Source organism: Chlorocebus sabaeus, chromosome 10 (genome assembly GCF_047675955.1).
Source record: "Chlorocebus sabaeus isolate Y175 chromosome 10, mChlSab1.0.hap1, whole genome shotgun sequence".
In the NCBI taxonomy this organism is placed as follows: domain Eukaryota; kingdom Metazoa; phylum Chordata; class Mammalia; order Primates; family Cercopithecidae; genus Chlorocebus; species Chlorocebus sabaeus.
The window spans coordinates 38,883,703-38,905,647 of record NC_132913.1 but is presented as its reverse complement, the minus strand read 5'-3'; the positions used below and the strand labels follow the sequence as shown (position 1 = coordinate 38,905,647).

At 39.8% G+C, this 21,945-nt stretch overlaps 1 protein-coding gene across 3 annotated transcripts in view; it reads left to right on the top strand.

Annotated features, from left to right (window-relative positions):
- NEB (nebulin) overlaps positions 1–21,945 on the top strand; it is a 223,338-nt gene that overhangs the window by 117,255 nt on the left and 84,138 nt on the right. For 2 of the 3 annotated variants that reach the window (XM_073019680.1, XM_073019681.1), the window contains 8 exons: positions 1,197–1,301; positions 1,443–1,550; positions 1,956–2,267; positions 14,248–14,451; positions 14,811–14,915; positions 20,339–20,443; positions 20,547–20,858; positions 21,564–21,668. In XM_073019680.1, coding sequence (XP_072875781.1) covers positions 1,197–1,301; positions 1,443–1,550; positions 1,956–2,267; positions 14,248–14,451; positions 14,811–14,915; positions 20,339–20,443; positions 20,547–20,858; positions 21,564–21,668 — 1,356 coding nt within the window. Of the gene's footprint in view, positions 1–1,196; positions 1,302–1,442; positions 1,551–1,955; positions 2,268–3,198; positions 3,403–4,269; positions 4,375–5,157; positions 5,266–6,976; positions 7,289–8,063; positions 8,268–9,146; positions 9,252–9,826; positions 9,935–11,059; positions 11,372–14,247; positions 14,452–14,810; positions 14,916–20,338; positions 20,444–20,546; positions 20,859–21,563; positions 21,669–21,945 lie in introns of all 3 variants that reach the window. The other variant, XM_038002139.2, reaches the window with a different exon arrangement.

Genomic DNA, 21,945 nt, shown 5'->3' with positions numbered 1-21,945 from the left:
GGCCTTTAACAGAGCATCTGCTTGAATTAAAGGTGACTCTGTGTGCTCTTCTCAACACCCTGCCCCCTAATTTTCTGTGTGCATGTGGGAACAGAGCCTGGAATGATTTCCCTGGAGTGATCTAGTCACCTTTCTGAGCAGTGACATGGAAACATCACAAATGCATTACCCTTCATTACACATTCTCCTAGGCAGAGCAGACTCAGGCCACTTACATGTCTTTAGTCATCTGGTAAGGAATATAAGCCATTTACATTTCATTCTGAGGCTGGGAAACACAGCGTTTCATAGCAATGCTGGTATACATTCAAATTGGTTGCTCGGGTTGCTCCTCCACATTAGGTTATGGAAATCCACTTTTGAAAGCTAGCTGCTATTTCTGCTTTCAGTTTTATTACACAAGATAGATGATCATTTGTTTCATCCAAAGTTTCATCAATCTATTTTTATCCAATGCATCAGTCCTTTAATATGCATATTTTAGATTGACTTGAACTTGAATTCTCCAGCACCTGCCTGGAAACCTTCCAATCATTAAGCTAGTACAATTGAGTGCTCAGTACAAATATGAAAGTGGCTTCAGACAGCAAACTCCAGAGTCTGGGGTATACAGCTCCAGAAACTCTTTTATATCCATCAACAGCAACCATGATGATAACACCAATAGGAATCACCAAAAAATCGTTGAGTATCTGCTGTGACTTGGGCATTTTATATATGTTATAGATCATCTTCAAAAAATAATAAAAAAGAAAGATTCTCCCCCTCTCAGAAATGAGGAATGTGAGGAGTTATGTACCTTTCTCCAGATCACACAGCTTGGAAATAGTAGAGTTGGGTTTGCACTTGGGATTGACTCTGAAGTCTAGGGATTTCTACTGTCTCATAGTTCTATAACTGAGATCCATCTTTGGATGTCTGAATAAGCTTGTGATTCACTAGATGAAAAGAATTACTAATAGTAACCATTATATTGCATTATATTAATTATGAAACCACTGTACAGCTATTTAAATATTGCTATGTTTTACTTTCCCCATGACCTTTTTACTTCCCTCACCTCCCACAAGCATTAGAAGGAGCTATTATATAGTTAAATGCAAGTTAAATTTGCTAACAACTGTAATGATGTTATTGGCTTTAACAAAAGGTCTTATACTCCCTCTCCCCATGCCCCACCCCGCCCTGCCCTGTAGCATTTATACACAGAAGCTTGGGATGCTGACAAAACCTCCATCCACGTGATGCCAGACACCCCAGAAATCCTGCTGGCCAAGAGTAATTCTGCCAATATCAGCCAAGTAAGAGATTTCCTGATTGTTGCTTAAACCTTTCTAAGAGTAATTAAAATGCTTTTTCCACCATAACAATTTCCTTTCTGGAATTGGCCTATTACCTTCCTCAAACACTCTTATTTTCTGTCGTCTATTATCCCTTCCTAGAAACTGTACACCAAGGGATGGGATGAATCAAAGATGAAGGACTATGATCTGAGAGCAGATGCTATTTCCATCAAAAGTGCCAAGGCCTCCAGGGACATTGCCAGTGACGTGAGTACCTTCCATCTAACCCTCTGTGGTCTCCACCGTGCTGAACAACCCAGAGGGTGGTTGGTGGACCACACCAACATGTAGTAGTTGTACATGTAGTTATTTCCACATGTACCTTCCTGTCCTACTTCCTACCTCCCAAGACCATTCCCTTTGTTGTTACAGAGGATAAAAATACATTTTGGCATTATAGTTGGAGTTACTACAGGGAATGCTTTCACCAATGAAGATACATGATTACAATTATTTTTATAACAGTATAAAACATTGCTTTTAAATATAATAGTTCAGAAATGCCAAAATATTTGTAAAATAAAATTCTTGTCCATTTCATGTTGTCTGTAATTGTCAGCCTGAGCATGGTTTTAAAACTGTATGTCTCCATCTGTATTTCTGGCATTTTAGTACAAATACAAGGAAGCCTATGAGAAACAGAAAGGCCACCACATTGGAGCCCAGAGCATTGAAGATGATCCCAAGATTATGTGTGCCATACATGCAGGAAAAATTCAAAGTGAAAGGGAGTACAAGAAGGAATTCCAGAAGTGGAAGACCAAGTTCTCTAGCCCAGTGGACATGTTAGGCATCTTGCTGGCCAAGAAATGTCAGACTTTGGTCAGTGACATTGATTATCGCAATTACCTGCATCACTGGACATGCATGCCCGATCAAAATGACATTATCCAAGCAAAGAAGGCCTATGACCTGCAGAGTGATGTACGTAACATGAATTTTGGGAAAAGGGGAAGGGGAAGACGTACATTTGTTCATTGTCCAGTCAGTGCCTCTGTGGACAGCCCCCTGGGCTGTGCACTGCACAAACCCGGGGGTGGGGCTGGGGGGTACCATTCATATTGTTTAATATAAAATCCATCTTTAGTAGTTATGTAGTGGGAAGCAAAAACAGAGATGAGCCTCAGTGAGGTCATGTCCTTTATTCCCCAGCCTAGATTCCAGACTTTTTTTCCTATGTCATTTGTAACTTCTGGCAATAAAAACATATTTCAAATATAAATCATCTGCATGTTTTTAAAATAATTGCTGCTATTACGTTAGATCCAAAACACTAAACAGCATTTCCTTGGGTCAATATCACAGGATTAAAATGGAATCCAATTCAGCAAAATTTTCCTTCAAAAATTTCAATTATAAAATTTTTTGAAATATCAAATAATTATACGGAATTCAGCATTATTACTATATATTATTCATGGCTAGTATAAATAATTATGTTTTTTACAAATTACTTCCGTCATCAATATTAAAAACCCTGAATCATGTGAGATCTCAGGTCTTACTTTTTTGGAAGTACAGTCTGCTGCATTTATCATCCCTTCAACCCCATGTGCTTTATTTATCAGCTAAGGATTGGTATGTCTAACACTTAAAATTTTTTTTTTTTTTTTTTGGTTTTTGTTTTTTGAGATGGAGTTTCGCTCTTGTCGCCCAGGCTGGAGTGCAATGGCACGATCTTGGCTCACTGCAACCTCTGCCTCCTGGGTTCAAGCGATTCTCCTGCCTCAGCCTCCCAAGTAGCTGGGATTACAGGCATGCGCCACCATGCCCGGATAATTTTTTATTTTTAGTATAGGTGGGGTTTCACCATGTTGGCCAGAAATGGTATTTTTGTCTGACATCTTCTTTATAGAGTGTGTATAAGGCAGACCTGGAGTGGTTGCGTGGCATCGGCTGGATGCCAGAAGGCTCGGTGGAAATGAACAGAGTGAAGGTTGCTCAAGACCTCCTGAATGAAAGACTCTATAGGACACGACCAGAAGCTTTGTCATTCACCAGCATTGTTGACACTCCCGAAGTTGTCCTGGCAAAAGCCAATTCTCTGCAAATAAGTGAGGTAAGAACCATCCTACTATCAAGCTTTCCTGGTTCTGGATTCTGTTTTCCAATGATACCACCCAAACCGAGTCCATAGACTGGATTTCTTCAAAGAATTTTGGTGAGAGGAGCAACTCTAAAAATGTCTTCACTAGTGAAGACACACAAAGTAGAACTCTGACCAACACCAACATGCCTATCTTCTACCACACATACACACTTTGAAGCACTGCAATGAAAATGTCACTCCATGGCAACTCAGGAGCACAAATATTTGTTAACCTCATATTAAATACTAAGACATGTAGTGTCATGCTACATAATAATAGAACATTGTATTAGTCCAGATTCTCTAGAGAAACAGAACCAATAGGGGGTGTGTGTGTGTGTACACACACACACAGAAAGAGACAGACTTTAAGGAATTGGTTCCTGAGGTCATAAAGGCTGGCAAGTCCAAAGTCTGCAGGGTAAGTCAACCGGCTGGAGACTGAGGGATGTGTTGCAGTTCAAACCCAAAGGCCATCTGCTGGCAGAATTCCTTTTTACGGGGGAGGTTTGTCTTTTCTATCAAGGTCTTCGACTAATTAGATGAGGCTCACCCACATCATGAAGGGTAGTCTGCTTTACTTGGAATCTACTGATTTAAATGTTAACTTCATTTTAACAATACTTTCACAGAAACACCTAAAATAATGTTTGACTAAATGTCTGGGTACTGTGCCCCAGCCAAGTTGACACATAAAATTAACCATTATAAACATATGTAAAAACATTTTTCTAGACTGAGTAGTTAGCTAAGGCTTACATTAGCTAACTATTAGCTAAACATTAGCTAAGGCTTAATGTTTCAGATATTGATTTCCTATTTCCCTTCTCTCCACAGAAACTGTATCAAGAAGCCTGGAATAAAGATAAAACCAACATCACCATTCCTTCTGATACTCCGGAGATGCTGCAGGCCCACATCAATGCCTTGCAAATCAGCAATGTAAGTGGCACGAACATGAAGTGTAGAAGCCTTTATAGGCAATATCTGTCCGCGCATGGAGAGTGTTACAGCAGACAAATTACCTACCTTGCAATGTTTGTGGCTTTTGGTGCTAGATATTTTCTCTTTAGCTACCAGCCCCAATGCAGTATGAATGGAATTCCTCTCTCTTAAATGTGTGCTTGGATACACCACTGGGTGCCTAGACTGGAGGAGTTGGGACACCTGAATCCTTTTGGTGTCCTCCTTCACTCTTAACAGTCTCTGTTATCATCTTAGGTTTTTTCAACTGATCCAGGACTTTTTCATTTGACATTCAAGACCATAAGAAAGACAAAAGACCATTTTTAATTACATCTAAATGGCAAGCTATTTATGATATCTATGTCACAACCCTTTAGCAGAAACTTCTGAAAAGTCAAAGGGCAAAATTAGAGGGAGAAAAATCTTATCAGATCTTACCTGATAACTTGATAAAGGTTCTCTGGCCTCCCCACTAATCCTTAGGTTCCATGTACTTGTAGTGGGATATTTTCAAACGCATACCATATTGTGATGGATGCGAATAGTCAAACATTAATAGAGTTTGATGTTTAGCTTTGAAATTTTAACCAGAAGTATCCTGTACACCACAAAGGAAATGGACAACAACCAGAAGAACCCAGAAATGAATGCTTTTTTGTTATACTGAGTATATTACATTATGATTTATATTATGACAAATTTGAGTATATTTGCTTATTTTTCCATTCTTGTAAACAAACCTATATTTTCCCTCTATAGAAACTCTACCAAAAAGACTGGAATGAGGCCAAGCAGAAAGGCTATGACATAAGGGCAGATGCCATTGAAATCAAGCACGCCAAAGCCTCCAGAGAAATTGCCAGTGAGGTACGCTTCCTTCTTTTTTCTTGCGGTTTTTCTCCTCTACAAAACAAGCAGGGAGACTATTTGTCAAGAATTTTGTGTTTAAAAAAAATCTGTGTAAATAATTGCATCTCATCCTGTGCTAGAAGCTTTCTCTATTTGAAAATACTAAAATGGAATGGAAAACATTAAAGTTAGCATAGATGAGGTATATGTGTAAATTTACTTTGATGCTGTTACAAAGTAGAAATGAAACATCATGAAGAGTCTGTATTAAATTCCTGGGAAAATTCAGGACCCAATACAATGTCATTTTATCTCTAAAATATTTCTGACATTCTCCACAAATATAAATCACAGATGATAATTTCATATAAGACTTAAGACTGAAATCACATTTATATGTAAGATTTTATACTGGAGGCTTATGTAGAATACTCTTAGTAATCTTTTGAAGTTCATTTAATTCTAATTTTAAAACTTACTAGTGGTCAAAATAATTATGCTACCAGCTGGGCATGGTGGCTCACGCCTGTAATCCCAGCACTTTGGGAAGCTGAGGCAGGCAGATCACCTGAGGTCAGGAGTTCAAGACCAGCCTGGCCAACATGGTGAAACCCCGTCTCTACTAAAAATACAAACAAACAAACAGATTAGCTGGGCTTTGTGACAGGAGCCTGTAATCCCAGCTACTCAGGAGGCTGAGGCAGGAGAATCGCTTGAACCCGGGAGGCAGAGGTTGCAGTGAGATCACACCATTGCACTCCAACCTGGGCAACAAGAGTGAAACTGCATCTCAATAAAAATAAAAATAAAAATAAAATAATTATGCTACCAAGCCCACCCTGCCCCCAGCTCCAACTCTTTAAGTCACCTTGTTCCCTTTCTCTGAGTTCTTCTCTGCTTTTTGTCATGTAGCCGCTTGTTTCCTCCTCCTCATTCTTCATTTTTGCCTCTAATAACCACAGCTGGTCCACGTTATCTGCTTTATTCCCAGTTTTCTCTCTCTTTGTTCAAATTTGCCTGTGTTGTCCAAACATAGGAAAGAAACAGAAACCATCTTACCCTAGTCCTAAGACACTCATCAGATGGAAACTCTTGTCCACAGAACTTTTGTTGTTATCTTCTGATTCAAGCTACAACCTTGCTTTCCATCCTTGAAACACGCATCTTTCGTATCTGTTTCCAAAACCACACAAATGTGACCTCTCCGTACCTGAGGTTCCTTCAGTACTCTTAGGAGATCATTTGACCTAATGTTGCACTTGTCAGGGAAGCTTGGTCATGGAGATTATCACCTGTGCCTTGTTTTCCCCATCTGGAATATATGTTAATAATAGTATCTACCTCATAGAGACATTGTGACAATGAACTGTGATCACAATTGCCGCCAATGATTTTTGACCGAAAAACATGGTAGTTTCACGGGGATCTACCTAACACATTTGAAGTAGTCATAATAGTGTCTGGCATAGAGTAATTACTTAGTAAATGTTAGCTATTGTTTTTATTACTCTTGTTCACCACACCATCTCCTGATTTACTCATGTCCTCTCTGAAACGACCTAAAATCGTATTATCTAACTCCTTTAAAGTGAACTGAAATGTATAATGACGGCCAGTGTTGAGTCCATTTATACCAAGGCTGAGAAAACATTCTGAAACCATTTAAAGAAAACCCCTCTTAATACATTATTTTCATATGTCTTTTTTATCTGACTTCTTACTACTTTAGTACAAATACAAAGAAGGTTACCGTAAGCAACTGGGCCACCACGTGGGTTTCCGGACCCTACAAGATGACCCCAAGTTGGTGTGGTCTATACATGCTGCCAAGATCCAGAGTGAGAGAGAATATAAGAAAGCTTATGAGAAGTCCAAAGGAATTCACAACACGCCGTTGGACATGATGTCAATTGTTCAAGCCAAGAAATGCCAGGTCCTGGTTAGCGACATTGATTATCGCAATTATCTGCACCAGTGGACGTGTCTGCCAGATCAGAACGATGTGATCCAGGCCAAGAAAGCCTACGATCTGCAGAGCGATGTGCGTATATTATCACCAGACCCTGGGGAGATGTGTATTTGTGTGTTTAATCCCAGTGCATTCCCCAGAGGCATAATTTAAATGGTAATCTTAATAGAACCTAACATATTCTGTACAATTCATGGTAGCAGAGTTTTCCCCAAACATTTTCTATCTTAAAGAGGACTCCTCCTTATGGTAGCAAGACCTTATTCACCAAGATGAAAATCAGTCTCTTATTCTGTGTAATTAGGTAGAAAATATCAGTTGCAGCTACTCTGAGCCATTACCTTTGCATAATCAGATGTATATTTCAGAAGTAGATGTAAGCATAAGGAAATGCTGGATTTCATGTTTACTTGACACAGAAAAAGACAGAGGTGGGGGGCAGGGTGGATATAGATATAGGTATGTTTTTTTTTCTCATTATGCCTACATCTAAGGTTCTTTACCTCCTAAAATCCAACTCATGTTATTCCCAGTGGTACATAAAAGGCAGGCTTCAAGTGATGAGTGTAGAAACTAATCCAAGCATACAAAGTTACGTGCCATTGCTGGCTGCCATTCCACCAAGTGCCACTTGTGAGCCCTGTTCCAATTCCTGCAGGATACTCTAAACTTCTCCTGTGTGTGCCGTAGAGATAACACCCAATATTAACATTTAATGTTGATCCTTGAGTTTTATGAGATTAGCCAGCTAACTGATTTAAACAGAGGTGGTGTGTGGTTTGCAAGCATCGAACTCCTATAGGCAACTTTGACTCTTCCCCACTCTATGTTCCTATCCTTCATGTAGAACTTGTACAAGTCAGACCTGGAATGGCTGAAGGGTATCGGATGGTTGCCAGAGGGTTCTGTGGAAGTGATGAGAGTGAAGAATGCCCAGAATCTCTTGAATGAAAGGTTGTATCGTATAAAGCCTGAGGACCTCAAATTTACCAGCATTGTGGACACCCCGGAAGTAATCCAGGCAAAGATCAATGCTGTACAGATCAGTGAGGTAAGCCCAGGTGGATGATGTTTTCAGACAAATGGAAGAAATCTCAATCAAGAAGAATTTTAAATGTGAACTTCAGACTCTTCATGTCAGCGTCAGGATCTGAAACATGCATGTATCCAGATAGATCTTTGTGTAGTCATTCTCTTAGCAGCCACTGTATCTCATTTGCTTTGCTAAGTGTTTGGTCAATGCACATGTGGTGGGCATCTTCACGTTCTGCACACCCTGATACACACTTTGATCACATTTGGAGATCCAGACCATGATACAGGCCCACCACTTGGTGCTATAATCACAAAATTGCCACTTCTTCGTTGCTTGAAAATAGGTTGAGAAGTCTAGGGACAACCCCAATATTAGACATTATGGCAGTTATTCAGACCAAAAACATCTAGGTCCTGCTTAGCAATGGGGATCATCAGAGCTATATGCAGTGTGGAGTTACCCATCAGATAATTAGATGTGAGTAAATGGAAAAGTATAATTTTACTACCATATTTCTGACTCATTTTAAATTATGTTGTATCACACATAAATGTGTTCCTTTTGAAGTCACTATTGGCACCTTTTAAATAAAAGTGCAAATGAGGTCAGGTGCAGTCGCTTATGCCACGTATAATCTACGTTTATATCGGAGAACATCCAAAAGGAACTTTTCATTTTACTTATTATTTAAATATAAAATTAGATTTACTGATTTAATCTTACTTAAAAATTTTAATTTACTTACAATGTTAGTTTTAATTTATTATAAAATTCACTTATAATTTTATTCATCATCCATTTATTCTAGTATGTTTTATGACTTTTATAATTTCGTTTATGTGGTGATTGACTTATTCACTAATCAACCATTCCACTGTTTTTCATTTTTACCAGCCATTGTATCGCGATGCCTGGGAGAAAGAGAAGGCTAATGTGAACGTGCCGGCTGACACTCCCTTGATGCTGCAATCCAAAATCAATGCTCTGCAGATCAGCAATGTAAGGCAGCACACGTCGTTTGCTTTTCAGAGTGGTCTCTGCCTAACCAGACCTTTTATTATATACCCCAAAGAGTTTGGCAAAAGGCATTTTCTTCCCATTCCTTTTATTTCTAGTCTTTAAGTTAATAAGTAGCTGTGTGGGTCTGCATGTGTCTGTATACCGTACATCTCAATGTTTGTTGGAAGGAAAAATGGAATGGTTTCTCCAAAAACACAGCATAAAACTTATAGATACACATAGAATAATATCTAGTTCTCATTTTTTAGTGGGCCATCCATCATTGCTTTTTCCTTGTAAAAGCCAAGCAATATATATATTTTTCTGATTTTTACATGATTTATTATCTCCTAAGTTTCCTTCTTCAAAAAATAATTATTGGGAGAGAGCTTTACTAAATGTCATTAAAAATCTACTGGAATTCAAGCTCAATATGAAAGCAGACTCTTTTATAAATCTTAAGGAGAGATTAATGTTCAGTGTAACTGTTACTATCTATTTTTATATACATTAGTAACGCTGACTCAGTTGCTCCTTCTTCAGATTGACTGTGGTATTGCACTCTCTGTTTTCAGAAACACTACCAGCAAGCTTGGGAAGATGTCAAGATGACTGGTTATGACTTGCGAGCAGATGCCATTGGGATTCAGCATGCCAAGGCTTCCAGGGATATTGCCAGTGATGTAAGAGCTCCTCCTTGCCCAACTGGAACAAACCCTAACTAGTAGAAACAGAGGGAGTTTAACTTAATGCCCTTTGAATTATATTTAAATGGATTGGGTCATCGTTATTAGTATATTTTTAAATCCTAAATCCAAGAACAATTCTTACAATTTGAGGATCCTTTTGCATCTATGTTTGGTTCTGCAACTCTTACATTTAAGCACAGATTTTGATTTTCTTTTCAATATCTTCACAATATCACTTAATTTACAAGTACTTAAAGAGATTTAATTTCATAGTACAAAGAATTCTGTTGCTACTCAAAGTGTGGCATGCATACTACTGGTGGTTCATGTAATAATTTTATGTAGTACATGCACAAGTTTTTTTTTAAATAGTTATATGGCTGTTTTAATGTGTGCTAGAAAAAAAATTTTTCCCCCATTTAGGTAGGGTTATACATTTTTAAATAAAATTTTAAAATAAGTTTATAATTAAAAATTATTTCAGGCCGGGCACGGTGGTTCATGCCTGTAATCCCAGCACTTTGGGAGGCCAAGGCTGGTGGATCTCTTGAGGTCAGGAGTTTGAGACCAGCCTGGACAACATGGTGAAACCCTGTTTTTACTAAAAATACAAAAATTAGCCGGGCATGGTAGTGGATGCCTGTAATCCCAGCTACTCGGGAAGCTGAGGCAGGAGAGTCACTTGAACCCGGAAGGCGGAGGTTGCAAGTGAGCTGAGATCACGCCGCTGCACTCTAGCCTGGGCAACAGAGTGAGACTCCATCTCAAAAAACAAAACAAAACAAAAAATACATATTTCAACAAAGAATTAATTTGATTTAAAGTAATAAGAAGTACAGTTGGTACTTGTGTGTGACAACACATCTGAAGGTGGCCAGGCTATATTGGGAGATAATCCAGCAACACGGTTCTTGCCTAAGAGGTGCTCTCAATGTTTTCATGCATGTAGACATAGAAGACAAACCAGTGTCTCAAAACTTATGGCTTGAATTTAAATAAAAACAGTATCCCCCCCCCAAAAAAAGGTAAACTAAGGGAGATGGAGTTATGTTGAGTAGGCTCTCTAGAAAAAGTGGGTTCAGAAAAATTGCTCTTCTATTTTCTGTTCACATCTACCAGTATCTGTACAAAACTGCTTATGAGAAACAGAAAGGCCATTACATTGGATGTCGCAGTGCCAAGGAAGACCCTAAACTGGTTTGGGCAGCAAATGTGTTGAAGATGCAGAATGACAGGCTGTACAAAAAGGCCTACAACGACCACAAAGCCAAGATCTCCATCCCTGGGGACATGGTGTCCATCAACGCTGCCAAAGAAGGTCAGGCACTAGCAAGTGATGTGGACTACCGCCAGTACCTGCACCAGTGGTCTTGCCTTCCCGACCAGAATGATGTGATCCAAGCCAGGAAAGCCTACGACCTGCAGAGCGACGTAAGTGTGTCCCCAGGAAACAAGCCCCCCATTGCTTTGCCTGATAGCTTCTTCCAATGCTCTGAAAACACAACTCTCTGTACGTAGGCACTCCACTTTATTATTATTTTATCAGAATTATTAATTGCCTACCTACAGCCAGGTTTCTTCAGAAAGTTTTCATTGTTAAAGGTGCTACCAGAATTTTCCTATAGATTTGTTAATGTGTACAGTGTTTGCAGTTTCTTACTTTTTTTTTTTTTTTTTTTTTTGAGACAGAGTCTTGCTCTGTCACCCAGGCTGGAGTGCAGTGGTGCAATCTCAGCTCACTGCAACCTCCGCCTCCTGGGTTCAAGCGATTTTCCTGCATCAGCCTCCCAAGTAGCTGGGATTACAGGCATGTGCTGCCATGCCTGGCTAATTTTTGTATTTTTAGTAGAGACAAGTTTTCGCCATGTTGGCCAGGCTGGTCTTGAACTCCTGACCTCAGGTGATCCACCCATCTCAGCCTCCCAAAGTTCTGGGATTACAGATGTGAGCCACCGTGCCCAGCCTGTGAGCCACTGCGCCCAGCCTTGCCCTCCCTTCCTCCCTTCCTCCCTTCCTCCCTCCCTTCCTTTGTCTCGCCCTGTCACCCAGGCTGGAGTGCAGTGGTGTGATCTCCACTCACTGCAACCTCTGTCTCCCAGGTTCAAGCGATTCTCCTGTCTCAACCTCCCAAGTAGCTGGGATCACAAGCACATGCCACACACCCAGCTGATTTTTGTATTTTTTAGTAGAGGCAGGCTTTCATCATGTTGGCCAGGCTGGTCTCAAACCCCTGACCTCAGGTGATCCACCTTTCTCGGCCTCCCAAAGTGCTGGGGCAGTTTCTTAAACAAAAGAATGTGCATGGTCATTCAGTTTTGTATCAAAGAAGGGCAGGACCATCTTCCTTCCACTTAATTTGAAAAGTTAGCAGCACATTCCAGACCACTTGTTTCCTTTAACTTGAAGTTCTTCACAATGTGGTCTCTCATTAACTCACCTGAGGCATTTTTAGATTTATTCATATTTTCTGCCCTCCAAACTTTTAGAAATGATGGATTCCAGAAGGTTATTTATTTCCTGTATAGAATGGGTAACTTAAAAATTATCTGACTTTGGTTCCCTTAAGCTTCCAGAGATACTTTTTTATAATGAATGAGTTCATTACAGGAAAGCATGCTCATCACTTAAAATGCATTGCCAAGTGGTGGATTTAAGACAGTTTCTGGAGACCAAAATTGTGGAACTAGTGATCGAATTCCTAATCATCCTTTTAAAAATACTTATTAAACACACCATGTGCCAGGCATTGTGCTAAGCACTAAAGATGCAATGGTGAATAAAGAAGAAGAAAAAACATGACATGGGGCTGGGCATGGTAGCTCACACCTGTAATCCCAGCACTTTGGGGAGGCCGAGGTGGGCGGATCACAAGGCCCAGAGTTCAAGACCAGCCTGACCAACATGGTGAAACCCTGTCTCCACTAAAAACATAAAAATTAGCCTGGCATGGTGGCATGTGCCTGTAATCCCAGCTACTCGAGAGGCTGAGGCAGGAGAATCGTTTGAACCCAGGAGGCGGAGGTTGCAGTGAGCCAAGATTGCGCCACTGCACTCCAGCTCGGCGGCAGAGTGAGACTCCATCTCAAGAACAAACAAAAAACATGACAGCCCCTGACTTTAGAGAGTTCACATTGATAACTGAGACCTAGATGTTCATTAAAGAATAAAAATGGAGTGGCTGAGAGTGATCCATGGTGCTATGAAAAGAGATCGAGAAAGTTCTTCTGAGAAGGCACTGATTTTATAGAGATATGAAGGAAGAATAGAAGTTGGATCGGTTAGGAGGACATGGGGCATTCCTTCAGGGTGACCAACATGTTTAAAGAGGGATGATGAGACTACGAATTGAAAGACGGGCTGTGGGATCAGGACACACAGGGCCAATGGAAGTACAGATGACACGAGGCTGAAAGAATAGGTGGGGACTGGTGCCAGACCATTCATCCCCTTCTAGTCTGTGTCAGGGATTTTGATGTTTATCCCAATGGGAAGCCATAGGATAGGGGGAATGTTGTGACATCGGATTTGAATTCTGAATTTTGAAAAGATCATTCTGGCTGCTGTGTGGAGAACTTACTAGAAAGCGCATTATTGTTGCTTTCAAGTACACATTGGTAATGGTATGATGATTGCCTAAATATTATTCAAAAGTCTTCCATGCACTCCCTCAAACAGAGAGCTGCTTCTGCATCACTTTGCCTTTTAGAATGCATGTGGGCACTTCCCACAGACCCTTGCCACAGAAAACCAAGCAAAATAAAATGCCATTGTGCATTTGAGGAATTATGTTTGCCAGGCTAGTGCTCTGTTTTAATTATTGTTTGTGGAAGATAAAATATAAGAGGCCTGGCATAGTGGTTTCACTCTTGTAATCCCAGCATTTTGGGAGGCCAAGGCGGGCGGATCACCTGAGGTCAGGGGTTTGAGACAAGCCTGGCCAACATGGTGAAACTCTGTCTCTACTAAAAAAAATTAAAAAATTAGCCAGGCATGGTGACATGTGCCTGTAGTCTCAGCTACTAGGGAGGCTGAGGCAGGAGAATTGCTTGAACTTGGGAGGCGGAGGTTGCAGTGAGCCGAGATCATGCCATTGCACTCCAGCCTGGGTGACAGAATGAGACTCTGTCTCAAAAAATATATATATATATGTGTTTATGTTTTATATATGTATATCTTTTATGTTATATATATTTCTTATGATATACACGTGTGTGTGTGTGTGTGTGTATAACATAAAAACTGTCATTTTACCACACACATACACAACAAAACACAAACCCTGCTTCTACCTATGTTTTCTTTTTCAGGCCCTCTACAAGGCTGACTTGGAGTGGTTGCGTGGCATTGGCTGGATGCCCCAAGGGTCTCCTGAAGTATTGAGAGTCAAAAATGCCCAGGAGATCCTTTGTGACAGTGTCTATCGGACGCCTGTGGTGAACCTTAAGTACACAAGCATTGTTGACACACCTGATGTGGTCCTTGCTAAATCAAATGCTGAAAATATTAGCATTGTAAGTTAGTTTTTTTCTGTTAAAATTGAATTCATGCCATAAATACATGAGAAATAATAAACCTGGTAATCTATTTTAGAATAGTAAAAACTTTGTTAATAACAAAAGTTTTATTAAGTAATACTGACAGTATTGTCTTGGTTTGCTTATTAATTTTAAGGAAAAACTCAAAGTATTAATAAAAGGAAATAATACAAATCTTATACCAAATTTGAGTAACTTATGTGAAAAGATTCCAGCAATCTTTGCCCTAACATGAAAAGGTTTTAGATCAAATCCAAAAGAAAATTAAAGTTGCGTACTGGGACTAGTGACATGAAATTTTGAAGTAATCTTGTTATTACTGTTTCTTTCCACAGCCAAAGTACAGAGAGGTTTGGGACAAGGATAAAACTTCAGTCCACATAATGCCAGATACTCCAGAAATTAACCTCGCTAGAGCAAATGCTCTTAATGTGAGCAATGTAAGTACCACAACAGACTCTCTTTTGTCTGGAAAGTTACCCAGTCAGGGCTACACTATGACCATGGAAGGGAGGGAAGATGGCCTTGGTGGGGTGGGGAAGACTCCTTGCAGTCAGCCCTTGACTAGGACTGAGGCAAAGAGGAGATCCCTGGTGATTCACTGGGAAGGCCAGTTACTGGTGAGTCAATATCTCCACGACAAAAGTCTCCTTAGTTGTCGTTTGTGAATAAGGGGACAAAGAAGGTGAAAGAGGAATGAAGAGATGCACAAACAAGAAAGGAGAATTAATGATAGACTCAGATAAACTCAAAATAATTATAATTCTTTTTTTTTTTTTTTTTTTTTTTTTTTTTTTTGAGACGGAGCCTTGCTCTGTCGCCCAGGCTGGAGTGCAGTGGCACGATCTCGGCTCACTGCAAGCTCCGCCTCCCAGGTTCATGCCACTCTCCTGCCTCAGGCTCCCGAGTAACTGGGACTACAGGCGCCCGCCACTACAGGCGCCCTCCACTACGCCCGGCTAATTTTTTGTATTTTTAGTAGAGACGGGGTTTCACCATGTTAGCCAGGATGGTCTCGATCTCCTGACCTTGTGATCCACCCGCCTCGGCCTCCCAAAGCGCTGGGATTACAATCGTGAGCCACCGCGCCTGGCCAATAATTATAATTCTTTGCAAAAATATATGAATTAATTCTAAAACATGGATCTATGGGGGTTTTCTAGAAAATTATAAATGACCAAAATTGACCCAAGGGAAAAAAAAACATATAGCAAGAAATTAAGAGGTTTCTTAATTAAGAAATTAAGGAGAGCATTTAAACACTTTCCTTCCTACTTTCAAATGTCAGGGTCCCCTTGATGATTTCAAAACTTCAACAAATAAATAAATTACCAGGAGCCTAGTAAAAGAAGGAAATCCATTGCAATTACCAGAACTTTTCAAAGATAGTGTCACAAATTAAAAACTATAGACCAGCTGGACATGGTGGTTCATGCCTATAATCCCAGCACTTTGGGAGGCCAAGACCAGGGGATTGCTTGAGCCCAGGAGTTCAAGACCAGCCTGGGCAACATAGGGAGACCCCAAGTCTGCAAGAAAATAAAAAATAAATTAGTTGGGCACAGTGATGTGCACCTGTGGTCCCAGCTACTTGGGAGGCTGAGGTGGGAGGATCTTGCTTAAGCCCAGCAGGAAGAGGCTGCAGTGAGCCATAATCATGCCACTGCACTCTAGCCTGGGAGACAGGGCAAGACCCTCTCTCAGATAGATAGATAGATAGATAGATAGATAGATAGATAGATAGATAGATAGATAGACAGATAGATAGATAAATAAATAAATAAATAAATAAATAAATAAATAAATAAAATTTAAACTGTAGACCAATAGTAATGGGGGGAATCTTAAACATTAATAAACCAAATTCAGCATTACATTAAAATGATATGATACAGTCAACTGGGGTTCATGCAGGAATGCCAAGAGGGCCCCATAGTCAAGAGACCTAATAGTGCCATAGAACAAGAAGAAAAAGCTCATTTTATTAGATTTAAATGGCACCTGACAAAATCCAATACCCATTCTTATTTTTAAAAAATAAAATCTTAGTTAAGAAAGAATAAGTGAATATTTTCTTGACATGACTGAAAAATAAATCTCAAATCAAAACCCAACTCATCCTCAGTGACCAAACTTCTTGTTCATATCAGGATTAAAATGAGGATGCCCCCTAACATCATCGTTATTTAACATTTGCTGTAAGTATTGGCTAAGTGAGTGAGCCTCTCATCGATGCTAGAGTAAGAACATGCCCGGCGCGGTGGCTCACGCCTGTAATCCCAGCACTTTGGGAGGCTGAGGCAGGCAGATCATGAGGTCAGGAGATTGAGACTATCCTGGTTAACACGGTGAAACCCCGTCTCTACCAAAAATATAAAAAATTAGCCGGGCTTGGTGGTGGGCACCTGTAATCCCAGCTACTCAGGAGGCTGAGGCAGGAGAATGGCGTGAACCCCGGAGGCAGAGCTTGCAGTGAGCCGAGATCGCACCACTGCACTCCAGCCTGGGTGACAGAGTGAGACTCTGTCTTCAAAAACAAACAAACAAACAAACAAACAGAGTAAGAACAGAAGATAAATATTGGAAAGAAAGAGGTCAAATTATCATTATTTGCAGAAGAAGTTATTTTAAGCCTTAAAAAAGGAAGAGAATCAACTGAAAAAAAAAAAAGAAAAAAAAAAACCTATTTGTGAGTACAAGATAATCCAGTTACGTGGCTGGCTACACAATTCAAGAAAGTTCAAGGAAGATACCATCTTCATGAATCACAGAAATTGCTTGTGTGTAGAATAGTATGACCTCAGAAGGATACCACCTTAGTGCAATTTGCCAAGGCTTGAAAGTTTGCCTGCTTTCAAAAGAATAATATGTCGTTGTGATAGAAGGAGGCTGCCAGCAAAGATTCCTCACTATGTGTCAAACAGCTCTATAAATTCTAGGATAATGAGCCACCTGGGGACTAATTTTTTCCAATGTTTAAGAAGAAAATACAATTTTAGGGCACTGATGTATTTTCTCTTTTGGACTAGATATCAATGTCACGGTGCAGTGCATTCTTGTCAAGAGGCTGAATCAAGGGGTAGTCAGTTCTTCATTGCAGTACAGATGCCTCTTCCCACCTAATCCATAGGCATCTGTGGCAGGAGAATTCTGGAAAGTCTCATATGCTCTCTTTTGCATGATGAATTTCTCAGCGGAAAACACCAGAACTTTACCATGGATACTATATGAGCAAGACTAATATTCAAAATTATGCTAAAAGTAAATTAACTTTATTTAGATATTAATGAGAATGACTTCTATTTTGAAAGAAATCAAACATCTCATTTGAATGCTAACCAAACTGTACAGACATTTTCTTTACACATGTATCACCATTACTGTAATCTTGATTAAATGCACAATTTAAAACTGCTGCCATCCTTTAGAAAGCACAACTTTAGCAGAATATTTGTATGTGATTTTATGGGTAACAAGCATATTCACGTTAAAATGACTCATTTAATCTTCATGCTCACTGCATGAGTAAGATATTGTTATTTTGTTTTTATCAGATGGTAAATTGAGACTTTTAAAAGTTGAGAAATTTTCCCATGTTCTCAAAGTTAGTAGTTGAAAATATTGAGTCTCAGGGCCCAGGCTTTTTTTTTTTTTTTAGTTAAAAATGTATATATATTTGGCTGGGCATGGTGGCTTGTGCCTGTAATCCCAGCACTTCGGGAGGCCGAGGAGGGTGGATCACTTGAGGCCAGAAGTTTGAGACTAGCCTGCCCAATGTTGTGAAACCCCATCTCTACTAAAAATAGAAAAATTAGCCAGGCATAGTGGCGGCTCACCTGTAAGCCCAGCTACTTGGGTGGCTGAGGCACAAGAATCGTCTGAACCCAGAAGGCAGAGGTTGCAGCGAGATCGTGCCACTGCACTCTAGCCTAGGTGACAGAGCAAGACTCTGTCAAATATATATATATGTATATACACATATGTATATTCATATGTATATTCATATATATACATATATATTCACATTAAAAAGTACTACATAAGAAAAATAGTGTAAAAATATGCATAATAAAATAGAATGAAAACAAAAAATAAAAAGATAACATAATACATGTTTGCATTAACTATTTTCTAGTTTAATTAACTATTTATTTTTTGAGGGGGAGTCTCGCTCTGTCACCCTGGCTGGAGTGCAGTAGTGCGATCTCAGCTCGCTGCAACTTCTGCCTCTCGGGTTCAAGCGATTCTCCTGCCTCAGCATCTCTAGTAGCTGGGATTGCAGGTATGTGCCACCACACTCAGCTAATTTGTGTATTTTTAGTAGAGACAAGGTTTCACCATGTTGGCCAGGCTGGTCTCAAACTCCTGACCTCAAGTGATCCACCTGCCTCGGCCTCCCAAAGTGCTGGGATTACAGGCATGAGCCACTGCACCCAGCCCTTCTCGTATATTTTAATATGGAGAATATTTTTTCTTCTGTACAGAAAACAAGTCAATTGTCAAAATAGTCCCATTTAAAATTTATACAAAGCTTGATTGAAAATTCATATAAAACTTGTCCTTGCTTACAAGGATAAAATTTGTCTGAGCACTCATTTTTCAGACATGCAAAAGCTACAAAACTGTCACTAATTAAAATCCACTTCTTTCTGTGCTATGGAAGCTCCCCTACTGATAGGCATGATTTGTGAATTATATATTTAAATTACTATTATTTCTGAGTCTTTCTGTTATTTGTTAATACACAATGTATCCATTAAAATGTTAACATATGCTTACATACATTTTTTAAATACTTGTAAATCAGTCACTACTTTAGTTAACTTCTCTTTAAAACCAGAAGAATAGCTGTTACATCCAATCATGCTTCAGCGGAAGATCTAACATTACCAAATGATAAGGATCATTAATCATATAAGATCAAAAAAGCCATATTGAAAAAAACCCACAAATGTAAAAAGTTTACAATTCTGAAGGTTACAAAACTGAATTGAATTTGAGATAAGTTGAATTATTGCATTAAAGAACTTCTAATGTCTAAAGTTATCCCAATGTTACCAATACACCGACACAAGGAAACAAAGCCAAACCCTTTTTATTAACAAGATTATGAAGCATGAGCAACTACTTCAAGGCTATCATTCCAATTTAAAATTTATTGTACATTTGAAAATAACTGAAAGAGTATAATTGGAGCACTTTGGGAGGCCAAGGCAGGCGGATCACCTGAGGGTCGGGAGTTTGAGACCAGCCTGACCAACATGGAGAAACCCCGTCTCTACTAAAATACAAAATTAGCCGGGCCTGGTGGCGCATGCCTGTAATCCCAGCTACTCGGGAGGCGGAGGAAGGAGAATGGCTTGGACCCGGGAGGCAGAGGTTGGGGTGAGCCGAGATCGCGCCATTGCCCTCCAGCCTGGGCAACAAGAGTGAAACTCCATCTCAAAAAAAAAGAAAAAAGAGTATAATTGAAACTTTTATAACACAGACTTGACAAATGCTTGAGGTGGTGGGTACCCAGTTACCCTGATGTAACTATTACCCATTGTATGCCTACATCAAAATATCGCATGCACCCTAGAAATATATATACCTACTATGTACCCATAAAAATAAAATATAAAACATTAAAAATAATAAAAACAAAAGAATGGAGATTGTCAAGCCCAGACCTTTGGACTCCAGACACCATTACATGTTCCAGGACATGGTGCATAGAACAATTCTCACCTATTCTCTTCTTTAACTGCTCTCAAGTCCTTGGGCTTCAAAACTTTGCCCCTGTGATATGAATTCCACCTGAGCCATTGAAGGTATTGGCAAATTTGAATCTAGGATGATATCTTATTTTTCTCCTTTTCAGAAACTTTACCGTGAGGGCTGGGATGAAATGAAGGCAGGCTGTGATGTCCGGCTGGATGCCATCCCCATCCAGGCTGCCAAGGCCTCCAGGGAGATTGCCAGTGACGTGAGTGGCCTTTTTTAACTTCTCAGTTTTTTTTTTCAGCCAATGCCCTAGGTGCATCGAGAGGACAGGCTGTGACCCATCTGCTTTATTTTTGCATCTCCAGTATAAATACAAGCTTGACCATGAGAAGCAGAAGGGACACTACGTGGGCACCCTCACAGCCAGGGATGACAACAAGATCCGCTGGGCCCTCATAGCTGACAAGCTCCAGAATGAACGAGAGTACCGGCTGGACTGGGCCAAATGGAAGGCCAAGATCCAGAGCCCCGCGGACATGCTTTCCATCCTGCACTCTAAAAATTCCCAGGCTCTGGTCAGTGACGTGGATTACCGCAATTACCTGCACCAGTGGACCTGCATGCCCGACCAGAACGATGTGATTCAGGCCAAGAAGGCCTACGAACTGCAGAGCGATGTGAGTGGGCTGCATTTGGGAATGAACTCTTCTCAGTTTGCCATGAATCCCAGAGAGTTTTTGACACTAAACCCTTTTGTCATCATTTTACAACTTCATAACACCAAGAATTTAATATTAGTGAGACCTTATAGTATGGTATCAAAATCGCCAAATCCAATAAGGACCTAGACTTTATATCAAGAAATAAATGGTAGTATGAATACAGGTCTTAATTGTATCAGATTAAAGAAAACTGAAAATATTCTTTCTATAGAATTTAGACAGCAATAGAAGCTTATATCCAGTAAAATATTGGCAGCCCATGGACAGGATGTAGGCACAGACATGCTTTTTTTAATTGATACAGTGTTTAGAAATTTTGAACTAAGTTGCCAAGATTTTAAAATCCAAAAATTTTTGTGTACAAATGTCGAATTTCCCATTTCCCTTGGAAATGCAGAGGACGCAGCTCTGAATTATCCCTTAGTAACAATAACCAGAATGGAATCAAGGATAACCCCTTTTAAATAAAAATATATGCTATAGTTTGTCACACTGCCTGGCCGCCTAATTAATTTTCTTGCATTACCTGCGTGGCTGCTTGAGTATGTCCTCCTTGGCTTATATAGCATTTACATTGTATCTCTTCATCAGACTAATGGATAGCCTAACTAGGACTACATGACCAGGGTTGCTGAACTCATTCTGGCCTTGTTTTCACAGAACATTTACAAGGCTGACTTGGAATGGTTGCGTGGAATCGGGTGGATGCCAAATGACTCCGTGTCTGTCAATCACGCCAAACATGCCGCGGATATCTTCAGTGAGGTATTCCAAAATTTTACCCTGACATTCAGTACATTTCCCAAGAAAGTGACAAAATGCACAAACTAAAATACAGTCATCTAATATCAGCAGTCTTAACCATTTCAATGGCTGTAATTTAAACTGGATATATATTTTTTTGAAAATGTACTGTCCCTATCACATTATGGGACCACATCCATAATATATCCAGGACATTCACTGATGCTTGGCATTGTATAAATGGAAAAATCTTTTTGTCAGCAATAGCAATATACTTGGGAAACGTCTGTCCCATTGG